Below are 11,630 nucleotides of genomic sequence, written 5' to 3'. Positions count from 1 at the left end.
CCCCACTCCTGGGAGATGAGGTGAGGGAGCCCAGGAGGAAGGAGGGCTCCCCTGGGAGCTGGCAGGCACCACACTGGCCCTCAGAGCCAGGGAACAGCAGGATAGGGAAGTGCAAAGAGCAAGCACAGCCACCATGAAAACAAACCTGTGCTGCAGAGCAGCACAGATCACAAAAACCATCTCCAGACAGTCTGGTCCTTCCTAACACCACAGCAACTCATCAGGGCTACATTAGTGTGTGTAGAAAGACAGCTCAAGGCAGCAAATTTTGGAAATTCAAGCTTCCTTCTGGGTTGATTTCAGCCTGGGTTAATTGTTCTTTAAGATCTGGAATGTTTTTTGCGTCACAATTTGATTTGCACATAGTGAGGCTCATTTATTTCAGATCATCCTTCCCCCCCCTTTCAGCAACAACATACCTGGTGATCCAGAAACACCTGATCAAAATAAAACACATCTAGAATGTTCAGGAGGCTTTAATAGCTCTTAATAAATATGATTAGGTATAATTTAAAGGCATTAAACAGGACAGGGGATCACTGTGCTGGGTGTGGTGCCAAACAGAGAAGTGCAACCATGTTTGCTCCCTGAAATGTGCCACCTCTGAGGAGAAACTGAAAAAATCAAGGCAAATGAAGTGCTTTAACATGTTGGCAGAGAGTAAAGTGAAGCACTGAATGATCAAATGGTTTGTGGGAGGGCACACGGGGCTCTGGCAGAGCCTGGATGTGAATCTAGATCAGAAGGTGTCCCCAAGCCAGATAACTGCTGTTCCCTCTCTCACATCTGTCTCCACGGCCCCTCTTAAGGAAGGAGCAGGGAAAAATCACCGTGATGAAAACAGCACTGCAGGAAAGGGCTGATGGAAAGGTCTCATGTCTCCTGCAGCCTTGCTCCTGGCCCTCTTGGCAGGAGGAGAACATTAATGCTGGGGAGAGAGATTAATGCACAGACCTTCCAGCCAGCTCAGGGGAGGCACAACTGTGTCCATGGTCCACAAAAAGCGAGTTCAGACATGTGTCAGTACAGCTGAGCTGGCTGCATTTCTGTGTTGGATAAATACTGATTGATAAAAAGCTGCCAAGTGTTCAAATAACTGCCTTAGGAGCCTATTTTGTTTTATTTTTTTATTGGAGTTTGCTAGTTTTTCTGCAGCAAGACCATCCCAAGCATTTGGAACCCATCTGTGGTGACTGTGCATCCAACACTGTCCAAAAGGACGTGATGGAGGGATCAGAGATTTAAGATTCCTGTCCCCTGTGGCTCCTTACAAGCATCATTAAAAGCAGGCTTTTCAAACTGATCCTGTGATGCTGAGACACTGCTTTTTTCCCATCCCATCTCCACATTTTCACTTCCAGATTTGCCCTTTGGCAGAGAGAAATGCCCATGGAAAGACAACCCTGCATCACTGTTGGTAAAATGCTGATTTTTTTCATGTCATGCAACTTCTGTGAAACACCAGCAGGAAATAACACAGTGGGTGGCTTTAGAAATCCATATAGAAATTGCAGTAATAGGGCTAATTACAAAAAAATCATCACTTATCTGGGTCTCACACACAAAACCTGTGCTTTTAAGATGTACCTTTGGTCTCTGCAGGGGTCTGACTTTTAAATGAAAGAAAACAAACATACGAGCAATTGGAACCCTTCTTTTTGTGGAATGCTTTCTTCCTAAGATAATCAATGTCCTAAAGACACTGTGTACAGCATATAATAATGAGAAACACACAGAAGTCCTGAGGAATTGGAATTGCACCCGAATCCTTGCTCTGCAAAGAGCACATAGCTTCTACATTGCGGTGTAGAAATTGGAATTTCTTGAAGGTCAATGACCACAGCTAGAATTTTTTTTATTAGGCAATGTTAATTAGATTAAGGCTGGTCTAATCAAAGATGTGAGGAGTCGGCTTTGGCTCTGCTTGGCAGAGCAGAACCTGCTAATCCAAGTGCCACAGATGCTGAGACATTCCTTCATATGGCATGAGCCAAGTTCTGTGTGCTGCCAAGAGCTTCCTCTGAAATTCATGGGAACTGGGAGTGTGTGGCACCTGGCAAGACCAAGCTTGCTGTAAAAACCCTTTGGAAAGGACATGATTTGCATATCAGGACCTGGTGTAGTAAACTGACTGTGGCCTCAGCTTTACTGTTTTCCAGCACGAGCCGACACCAGGATCGTGGTGTAGGAAAGCTTGTAAACCAGGGTGGGGAGTCTGCAGCCTGAGGATTTACAGGCTGGAATGTCATTCATACAGCCCTGGTCACGTGGCTCCCTCTTCCATGGTTTTACAATAAAATCTTGGCTGATGTGTTAGTAAAGCCTATTTTGCCCTGAGAAAGGAAGAGATTCCCCACCACTGTTGCTGAGAAACATCAGATCCATTGCACAACTCTGCTGGGAAACATGCAGAGGAGCCCAGCAGCTACTGAGCCAGCCCGTGCCTAGACTTGGCATTGACTTGGAGAGCACTGCAAGAGAATTGAACTCGATAAACCTTCACACCTAGTTCAGACAGAGAATGAAAAAAGGCACATTTTCCCTCTTCCACCTGTGAGTGCCAAAGTTTTAAGCTCCAAAGTCAGGATGCCCAAAGCCAAACTTGCTGATGAGATGTGGACCCACATATTCTCCCTGTAGTTGGCACCTCAAATTCTAAGTTCAGTTTTGGGTCCCTCAATTCAGGAAGGACATTGAGGAGCTGAAGCATTTCCAGAGAGGGTCAATGGAGGTGGGGAAGGGCCTGGAGCACAAGTCTGATGAAGAGTTGCTGAGGGAGCTGGGGAGGCTCAGCCTGGAGAAAAGGAGGCTCAGGGGGGACCTTCTGGCTCTGCAACTCCCTGACAGGAGGGTGGAGCCAGGGGAGATCAGGCTCTGCTCTCAGGGAACACAGGATGATAGGAAACAGCCTCAAGTTACACCTGGGGATGTTTGGTTGGATATTAGGGAAAAACTCTTCATGGAAAGGGTTGTCCAGCCCTTGCACAGGCTGCCCAAGGCAGTGGTGGAATCCCCATCCCTGGAGGGATTTAAAAGCCACGTGGATGTGGCACCTGGGGACATGGGTCAGTGGTGGCTTTGGCAGTGCTGGGGGAACAGTTGGACTCGATGATCTTTTACAACCTTAATGATTCCAGGATTGTTCTGGATTGCCTGAAGGAAACCTGTGTGCCCCGTTGGTGTTCTGCTCTCCCTTGCCTTGTGCAGCAGCAGCTGCAGGAGGACTATTGGAGCTGGGACGTGCAGCCGTGCTGGAGAGAAGGCTTCAGCCTGTCCAGCCTGCTGTAGTGAAGGGATTGAGTCAGCTCCACGTGGATTTGGGGTCTGTTTTGTGTGCTCCCTGCCAGGAAATCTGGGAGGGCAGCACACTGGTTAAGCTCTGCCAGAAGGGCATGGGAGGCAGGCGAGAATCCTGCCAAAAACCTGTGCCAGCTGGGAGTGGGGGGAATGTGCTGCTGCAACGAGAGGCCTGGTCTGGGTTGATCATCACAGGGGAGCTTGAAGTGACTCCATTCAGGAGCATCCTAAATGCTCCTGGTTTAGGAGCATTTACCTGGGGGGGGAGATAAAACTTGCCAGCTGAGGGCTCAGCAGGCTGGGAGATGCTGCTGCCATGGGATAAAACAAAGGGGAAGCAGCAGTGTAACATATTTATGGTGAGACACTGGCACAGGTTGCCCAGAGAAGCTGTGGCTGCCCCATCCCTGGAAGTGTTCCAGGCCAGGTTGGAGGGGCTTGGAGCAACCTGGTCTAGTGGTGATTCTGTCTGGGAAGTGGTGGACTCATCATCCCTGGAAGAGTTCAAGAAACATGCAGATGTGGTGTATGGGGCTAGAGTTGACTGGTGAGCTTGGCAGTGCTGGGGGAATGGTTGAACTTGATGGTCTCTGAGGTCTTTCCCAGTGTTAATGATTCCATGATTCCATGCTGTGGGCTGTCTGCTGTTGGCGGGAATGGGAGCATTCCTGGGCAGAGGGAAAGGCTGCAGCGTGTCCCTCCTGCAGCCTTGGCTGAAAAGAGCCAGTGGGGCTCCTGGGTGCTGAGAAGCAGGATCTGGAAGTGAAAATGAAAGGGAAACTCTGGGAAGAGGCAGGAGAAGGGGCAGCATAGGAGCATCACTGCAAAACCCAGCGAGGCAAAGCACAGCAGGCAACAGGCTGGGATGTGCTTGGATGTTCCTCAGAGAAGGATCCTTGTGCTGCAAGATGTTCCCACAGCCACCCCTGTAGGCACCCTGATCCCTGATTCCAGCATGTCTCTTGGATCTGCACTGGAAGTCAGTGGGTCAGAGGCTGGCAGAGGAGCTCTGTTCTCAGGGCACAGGCAGTGCCAGCTGTGCTTGCAGTCTCGAGAGCTGCCCCAGTGTGGCTTTGCCCCACAGGCTGATGAGTGCCCCTTGCCCTGTCCCTCTCCAAAGTGCAATGGGACACAAGGAGTGAAAGGACCACCAAGAGCCAGAGGGAGACATTTGTGCCTCCCTCCCCGAGAACTCCTTGGGAAGCAGTTTCCCAGAGAAGCAAGTCCCTTGCCTCCCCAGGGATGACCCAAGTCTATGGCTTTCTTGGGGAACACCAGCACACCCTTAAGCAAGATCTTGGAAGTGCACAGTGTTGTGCAAGTGTCCCTTCAGGACAGGCCCCTTTGCAGCCTGAAGTGCCCGTGTCCCAGGGTGTGTGTGCCCACGGCTCAAGGGGCAAAAGAGAGGCAGGAGCGAGCCCGTGAGCTGCAGGGCTGAGGGTTTGTGCCCTTTCAGTTGCACCAAGATGCAGATAAGGGGGAGAAAATGAATGTTTATTATTGTGAGGGCAAGGAGAGGGATGAAGTGGGGTCAGGAGAAGGGAATGCAAGGGAGGGAGCCGTCCCTGGGGCTGCAGAGGCCAGGAGCTGCCTGGCCTTGCGGGCTGGCTCAGTTGGGCCCAACATCAGCTGCAGGTGCAGCCGCGCTGAGAAGTGGTCCCTGGGCTGTTGCGGGGCTGTTGCAGGGACATTGGTCGTCTCCTGGCACGGCTGTAAGTGTCCACGAGTTGAGTTCTGATGTTGGAGAGGGAGGGGCAGTCGTCGTCACTCATGGCTGTAAGGCCTGGAAGAGAGAGGAAGGGAGCCGGGGTCAGAGTGTGGCTGTGCAGGGACCCCAGGAGCCCCTCCTGCCAGGGCCATGCCAGGCAGCTCTTGGCACAGCCAGGAGGGAACAGGGGCCAAGAGGATGAGCGGGAAAGTGCTGGGCACCAATGGGCACCCTGCCCCTGCCATGTGTGTGTGCTCTGGCCATGGTGTGCAGGGAGCAGAGCCCTGTGCAGGCAGGGCAGGGATTGCAGCTCCTTGCTCAGGGTCTGTGCTGGTCCCCGGCAGCCCCCAGGGAGGCCCCTCTGCCCTCACTCACCCTTGAGGATGGGCCACAGGTCTTGCTGCCACTCCCTCATGTGCCAGCCGGCGAGCCCTGGGAACACAGAGGCTGTCAGGGCCCAGGGGCTCCGCATGGGGAGGCCCCGGGGCTGGGCTGGCAGAGGGCGGCAGCAGCCGCCAGGGCACTCGGGGCTCCCCAGCACATCCCTGGGCCCATCCTGCTGCCGCTGCAGCAGCCGGGGCTGGGGCCGAGCTGCAGCGGGGCGGGGAGGGACCGCGGCCTTGGGGCTCACCCATGAACCTGACGGCCGCCTCTCGCAGGGGCTCCTGTGGGCTCTGCAGGTAGGGCAGGGCCTGCTGCAGGTGCTCGCCCCTTTGGCTCCTGTCCTTTTCCATCTGCAGAGAGTAGGGGGGTGTCTGTGGTTGCAGCAGTGGGCAGGGGCACAGGGCCAGCCGGCACACTGGGCACTGGGGGCTTCTCCAGCCTGGGGCTGGGCCTTTGCACTCATCCTTACCAGGCAGTCACAGAACCTGAAGGGCTGCTCTGTCTTCAGCAGCTGCTCCAGGTCCTTCCTCTTGAGGAAGCTTGTAGCCCAGAGCAGCGCTTCCCGAGCGGCCTGCAGAGCAGCAGAGAGTGGGACATGGCACCGCAGCCCAGGGCACAGCCCCTGTGTCCCTGCTCCAAGGGCAGCAGGAGGCCTGAGCCCTTGAGGCCCCAGGGCAGGAGGCAGCCCAGCCTTGTGCATAGGGACACCAGAGCCCAGCAGTGCTCACCTCTGCCACGTGCTGGTTCTCGTCGTGCCAGCGGAAGAACAGTGGGACCAGGCTCTGGCGCACCTGCATCTCCCAGGGCTCTGTTCCCTCTTCCGCCAGCACCTCCATCACCTCTCGGAAGAGGCGAATGGAGAGCAGCTGCACGTGGCTGTTGTCCTGGGGCCAAAGAAGAGACAAAGACCTCAGCACTGCCTGCTCCAGGCCCTCCAGGCCCAGGCCTGAAACTCCACCGAGTTTCCTGGCAGCACCCAGTGCCTGTGGCTGGGGGCACAGAGCCTTACGTTGTCAAAGACTGGCCGGAGCGCCTCAGCCAGCCTTGGGGAAGTGGAGCTGAGTCCTTCCCTGTCTTCCTCATCCTGGAGCACATTCAGGAACGTGGAGAGGGTCATGGCAACCAGCTCTCCATCTCCATCACGCAGCAGCTCCAGGAGGTGCTCAGACAGGCTGCAGATGCTTTTGGCCTGTGTGGAACAGAAGGTTGTGCTGGGAAGCCCCTGAACAGCTGCCCCACCAACCCCACTCTGCCACTGCAAGCCCACGCTGCTGTCCTGGGGACCAGAGGCCAAAGGCCTGTCCCACAGGAACAGTGGGCCTGTCCCCACATTCAACAACAGCACCAGCTTAGTCATCTTTAAGCTGCTTGATCTTATGCTTATGAGGCTCAATTTCTTTTTTGCAGCTGCTCAGTCTCTTTCTGGTGGTGATGGGTCTCTTCCTCGTGGTGTTTCCATAAGTCAGAGAGCTGCTCCTGCTCCTTCTCTCTGAAGTACCGCTCCTCCTTGGCTACTGGCTTCTTCCCGAATGTGCCACCGGCATCGCAGATGAAGAGGGAGGCAGGAGAGCTGGGAGCAGCTGCCACAGCTCCCGAAGCCCAGCCAAGGCCAAGCAACTGCCCTCCCCAGCCCCAGGCAGCCCATGTGGCTTCAGCCCCTGCCCCCTTCTCACCATGGAGGGATCCCCGCTGAGAACCAGGAGCCCTCGCAGAGCCAGGCGCCGCCTCTCTGGGCACTGGCTCTGCAGGTGCCTTGCCAGGATCTGCAGGACACTGTCATCACCTGCGCTCACGTCCAAATAGTTGAGGACCTGGAAGGCAGAGAGCAGTGCCGGGGTGGGCGGGCGGCAGGAGCGCGGAGCCGGCCAGGGCTGGGCCCAGGCAGCAGCACAGGGCGCAGGCCCCGTCCCGGGCAGCTGCGGCTGTGAGAGGGCAGAGAGGGGGAGGCAGCGGGGCCAGGCAGCGCTGGCCATCGGGCTCACCTCGACAAGGAAGGCCAGGGCAGGCAGCTCCCAGCGGGGCCCCTCCCTGCTGAGCAGCCCCAGCAGGTGCCTTGCCAGCGGCCCATAGGAGGGGACCAACACGTGGTGCATCTCCCTGTCAGGGCAAAAAGGGAACCCTCGGCCTTGAGTTTAGTGGGCAAAGCTCTGCCAGCACTGGCTGGGCTGTCCCTTGGGGCCAAGGCCCTCTGTCCCACGCCCACGGGGGCTGTGTGGGCTGCCCCATGCCCAGGGCAGAGATGCCAGTAGCAGTGGGGACAAGGCTGTCTCACCTGGCCAGCAGCCCCACCGCGTAGTGGTGGGTGTCAGCAGAGAGGAGCGCGTCCCAGCCACGCTTGCGCTCCACTGACACCAGCTCCTGGTCCCACTGCAGCCGGCAGAGCAGGGCCCGGATGGTCTGCACCACAAAGCTGTGTGCAGAGCAAAGGCCATGTCAGGCTGGGAGCCCTGGCCCCAGCCCCCAGGGCACGGCAGGGAGAGGGGACGGGCATGGAGCACCTGTTGGGGTGGGTGGGAAGGCCATGTTGCTCCTGGCATCCCCTCCAGAAGGTGCTGACCTCCTGTGGCATCTGCTCAGTGCTCATAGAAACTTGGCAGAGCAGAGCCAGGAGGAGACGAGGGGCATAAACGAACAGTGCATCTTGGCACTGGGGCTCCTGGACCATCAGCCACAGGGCCAGGGTTGCCTGCAAGAAAGCCACGTGGAGACACCATCAGTGCCCAGAGGGAGGGAGAGGCCAGGGAGAGCCAGGGGGAGCAGCCGGCCTGCTGCCCCTGAACCTGCTCCTCAGCCCCATTTGCAGCCCAAGGCCTGAGGGAGATGCAAGGGTGAGGGAAGATGGAGAGTCGCTGGAGAGGCAACATGGGGAGGAGCAAAGGCCACTTCCAGAAACTCACAGCCAGGGCAAAGACGTCCATGTGGTCCCCGTTGGAGGTGCACACGCTGTGCAGTGGCCAGTCCTCCATCACCCCGAGCAGCGTTGGCAGCACCTTGTGCGCTGTGGTGGCCGAGGAGGCGATGATCCTCCACAGGATTGCAGCAGCTCTGTGGAGCCAGAGCTCTGGGTCAGGGGGGTCTGGGCCTTGGGAGCTGTGGGGGCCCAGGTGACAGAGCCACAGTGCATTGAGGGGCAGGGAGGGAGTACGGCAGCAGGATCAGGGACTGACATGCCAGGGCTGGGAAGTGGAGGGGCCAGAGGGTGCTGAAATTGTCCACCTGTCTGTCAGACCAGGAGGGACAGGGTGGATGTGGTGCTGGGTTGTAAAGGCTGGTGAGCCTTGAGGCAGCAAAGCAGCTGGGCCCTGTACCTGTCACACGCTGGGGCACAGTGCAGGAGAGTCGTCACCACGTGCCCAGGGTGTGCGTGGGCCAGCCTGCGGATGGCAATGGGCGGCCTGACCTCTGGAGACTCCTGGCACGTGAGCCACTGGTGGATGGATCTGACAATGGCCGGCACCTGGAGGGGAGTGGGAGACACTTGGAGAGCTGCCAGACCCAGCAGCTTGCCCAGCTTGCCGCAGGAAGGGCTTCCCTTCCCACCACACTCTGCTGGCCTCAAAGGCTCTGGGGGCCCAGCAGACCGAAGCATCCCCCCGCCATGGCACAGTCTGGTCTTGAGGGCACCTGCGGGGCAGAAACCTCAGAAAACCCCCTGGCAGCCAAGTGTGACACAATGGCCTGCGGGGCTCCTGCCACAGGGACTGGGGATGGCTTGGAAAAGCCCCTGGTGGCAAAGTCTCACAAAATGGCCTCAAGGGCCACTGCCACAGGGGCTGGTGATGGTTTGGAAAAGCCCCTGGTGGCAAAGTCTCAAAAAATGGCCTCAAGGGATGAAGTCTCATGGCCAAGACTGATGGTAGAAGAAGAAACCCCAAAGGGCAGAACTGCCTTGCAAATATTTTTGCCAGTATTTTGTGTTTTGAAGCTCATGCTTTCAGGTATTTTCCTGAAGACAAATTCACCAGTGTTGTCATGAGGATTTATTTAGTCATTCCTGCAGCAAAATACTGCTACAAACCTTGCTTACCTGGCAGCTGAGCTCCTTTCCTGCTGGTGATTCTTATCTCTGAGTTGAACAAAGCACATGAAATATGCTTTCATCTGATTGGGAAGCAGGTTAGAAGGATAAGAACAGATAAGAAGGGACTTGTTTGCCAGTGGGATATGCAAAGATTACGGGAACGTTGCATCAGTCCTGCACAACAGCAAGGTGGATGATGGAGCCTCTGAGAGGCAATACTCAGGACTCACCTCAAAATATATGGTGCACCTCGTGTGCATTTTGTTGTGACTGAGCCTCTGGCACTTTTTTTGTGTGTGTATGTTTTGTTTACACACAAACCCCCAAACCAAAACCAACCAATCAGACAAAAAAACCCAAACAAACAGACCCCCAAAAGTGTTTATGATGTTCTAATGTTATGTGAATTTTTCTGTTATCTCACCTACTCCAGCTCCTATGAGCTGGACAATGAAATTTCATAGAATTCTGTGACTTGGAAGGGACCCACAAGGATCATCAAGTCCAATTCCTGGCCCTGCACAGGACACACCAACAATCCCACCATATGCCTGAGAGGCTTGTCCAAATGCTCCTTGAGCTCCTTCAGGCTTGGGGCCATGACTACTGCCCTGGGGAGCCTGTTCAGTGCCTGACTACTCTCTCTGGATGAAGAAATTTGACCTAGTTCTGAAGGCATGCAACCCAGTCTTGCTCTCCTTGGCATTAGAAGTAAATTTAAGCAACCTCTTCTCTCCTTACCCATTTACTGCTCTATTTCAGCCTGTAAGTCCCATTAATTTTGCTTTTTGCAGATCTCAGTTTTACGAGGGAAAACGTTTGGATTTTATTGCTATCATATGCTGTGAAGGTTTGACTCAATATCTACTCTAAACGAGAAAAGTGTATAAAAAGAAAGTGGCCTTTTCTGATCCGAGGACCTTGCACAACACATGAACATTTTGTAACAGCAGCTGGTCCAAGGGTCCTACTGGGACATGAGATCCTGGCTTTGCTTTTGAGAAGAAATTCTTGCTTGTGAGGGCAGTGAGGCCCTGGCAGAGGTTGACCAGAGAAGTTGTGGCAGCCCTATCCCTGGAAGTGTTCCAGGCCAGGCTAGACAGGGCTTGGGGCAACCTGGTCTAGTGGAAGGTGTCTCTGCCCGTGGAATGAAATAAGGTCCCTTCTAAATGAGCCTTATTTTATGCACAGAACAGCCCCATGAGCATCTGTAAGTCCTGCTGACACACTGAATCACACTGGAAAAAAAACCTTGGTCCTGTTTCAAAACCAGCCAAACTCCCATCTTCCCTGGGGCCAGGATGTTACCCTGGGACTCTCTGTACCACAAGCTGTTCTGTGCAGATGGACTCTGATCCTCTTCAAAGCTTCACTGGATTTCCTGGGGCTGCAGATGGCTCGGGGATCTCCTGCATGGAGCAGGGCTGGAGCAAGTGCTCAGAGGAAAGAGACAACAGAGCCACCAGCTTGGAGGGACTGCCATGTGCTGTAGCTGGACCAGCTTTGCAGATCCTACAGCCTTCTGGACCTTTCCTACTGGGGTGGTGGGCCAGAAGATGTCAACCAGGAGTCAGAGGAAGACAGCAGCAAAGTTCAAACCTAAGTGTGCTGCTAAACACTGCTTAAAATTCCCTGGAGGTTTCAAGGACAAAGAGCGATGTTAAACACCTCCGCTCCCTTGGAATCCACCTTTTCCTAATGTCACTGTTTTCCAAACGATGGAAAACCAAGTATCCTCTCTAATGTGTGGTGAGAAGGTCAAACCCACTGCAATTTGGGAATATGATGCTTTTGACCAGGGCTTTCCCGAGGAAAACATTTCCCATAAATTTTTGACATTTCCAATCCTGGAAAAGTACTGCTTGGGCCATGAACAGTGGTAATCAGAAGGGGAAAAAAATAGGGAGATGTCTCATATGACCACAAGATGGCAGCTGGAGCCCGGGAAGTTCTTTGTGGACACAGTAGCTCCCATGGAAAACGGAGTCATTTGCCAACCCAGTCTGCATTTGGGAATATGCACCTGCACCGCGTTGGCTTTGAACATTTCGCGTGCGTGCTCTGAGTGGGAGAGCTCTGGAATATCTGATTACCCCTTTCATTTCCCAGCTCCTCTGGGCCTTCCTCGATTAGTCAGTATCAAATAAATGGTTTTAACCAATGTAATCCCTGTTGATAGGAAAACAGCAGTGCACCTGGTTTAACACAGCTGTTAGGATC

At 54.7% G+C, this 11,630-nt stretch overlaps 2 protein-coding genes across 3 annotated transcripts; both read right to left on the bottom strand.

Moving 5' to 3' along the window:
* Positions 1-4,770: 4,770 nt before the first annotated feature.
* Positions 4,771-9,239, bottom strand: LOC135416444 (maestro heat-like repeat-containing protein family member 6). Of its 2 annotated transcripts, XM_064659613.1 has the most exons (12): positions 8,698-9,239; positions 8,287-8,434; positions 7,888-8,075; positions 7,662-7,799; positions 7,372-7,486; positions 7,063-7,200; positions 6,399-6,578; positions 6,118-6,273; positions 5,859-5,960; positions 5,637-5,739; positions 5,381-5,437; positions 4,771-5,080 (listed from the first exon to the last, which is right to left on the bottom strand). In XM_064659613.1, the coding sequence occupies exons 1-12, from the start codon at positions 8,976-8,978 to the stop codon at positions 4,923-4,925; spliced, it is 1,764 nt and encodes a 587-aa protein (XP_064515683.1). In that variant the 5' UTR covers positions 8,979-9,239; the 3' UTR covers positions 4,771-4,922. The 2 variants fall into 2 exon arrangements, with proteins under 2 accessions (XP_064515683.1, XP_064515682.1); XM_064659612.1 differs by having other exon boundaries at positions 4,967-5,080; positions 5,381-5,739.
* On the bottom strand, positions 6,723-7,033 carry LOC135416533 (ATPase inhibitor, mitochondrial-like; the record flags this gene model as incomplete). The annotated part of the gene is given in 2 exon segments (XM_064659748.1): positions 6,723-6,789; positions 6,791-7,033. Coding segments are annotated over 2 exon segments (294 nt in total), but the record flags the coding sequence as incomplete, so codon positions are not given.
* Positions 9,240-11,630: the final 2,391 nt, after the last annotated feature.

Source organism: Pseudopipra pipra, chromosome 6, assembly GCF_036250125.1.
Source record: "Pseudopipra pipra isolate bDixPip1 chromosome 6, bDixPip1.hap1, whole genome shotgun sequence".
NCBI lineage: Eukaryota > Metazoa > Chordata > Aves > Passeriformes > Pipridae > Pseudopipra > Pseudopipra pipra.
Note: the sequence above shows the minus strand (reverse complement) of the source record. Positions and strands in the feature narration are given on the sequence as shown.

Coding starts and splice junctions, on each gene's coding strand:
- LOC135416444 (XM_064659612.1), bottom strand. CDS start 8,978: ATGCTTCGGTCTGCTGGGCCCCCAGAGCCTTTGAGGCCAGCAGAGTGT. Junction 6,274..6,398: donor TCCGGCCAGTCTTTGACAAC/GTAAGGCTCTGT, acceptor CTTTGGCCCCAG/GACAACAGCCACGTGCAGCT. Junction 5,961..6,117: donor AGAACCAGCACGTGGCAGAG/GTGAGCACTGCT, acceptor GCTGCTCTGCAG/GCCGCTCGGGAAGCGCTGCT.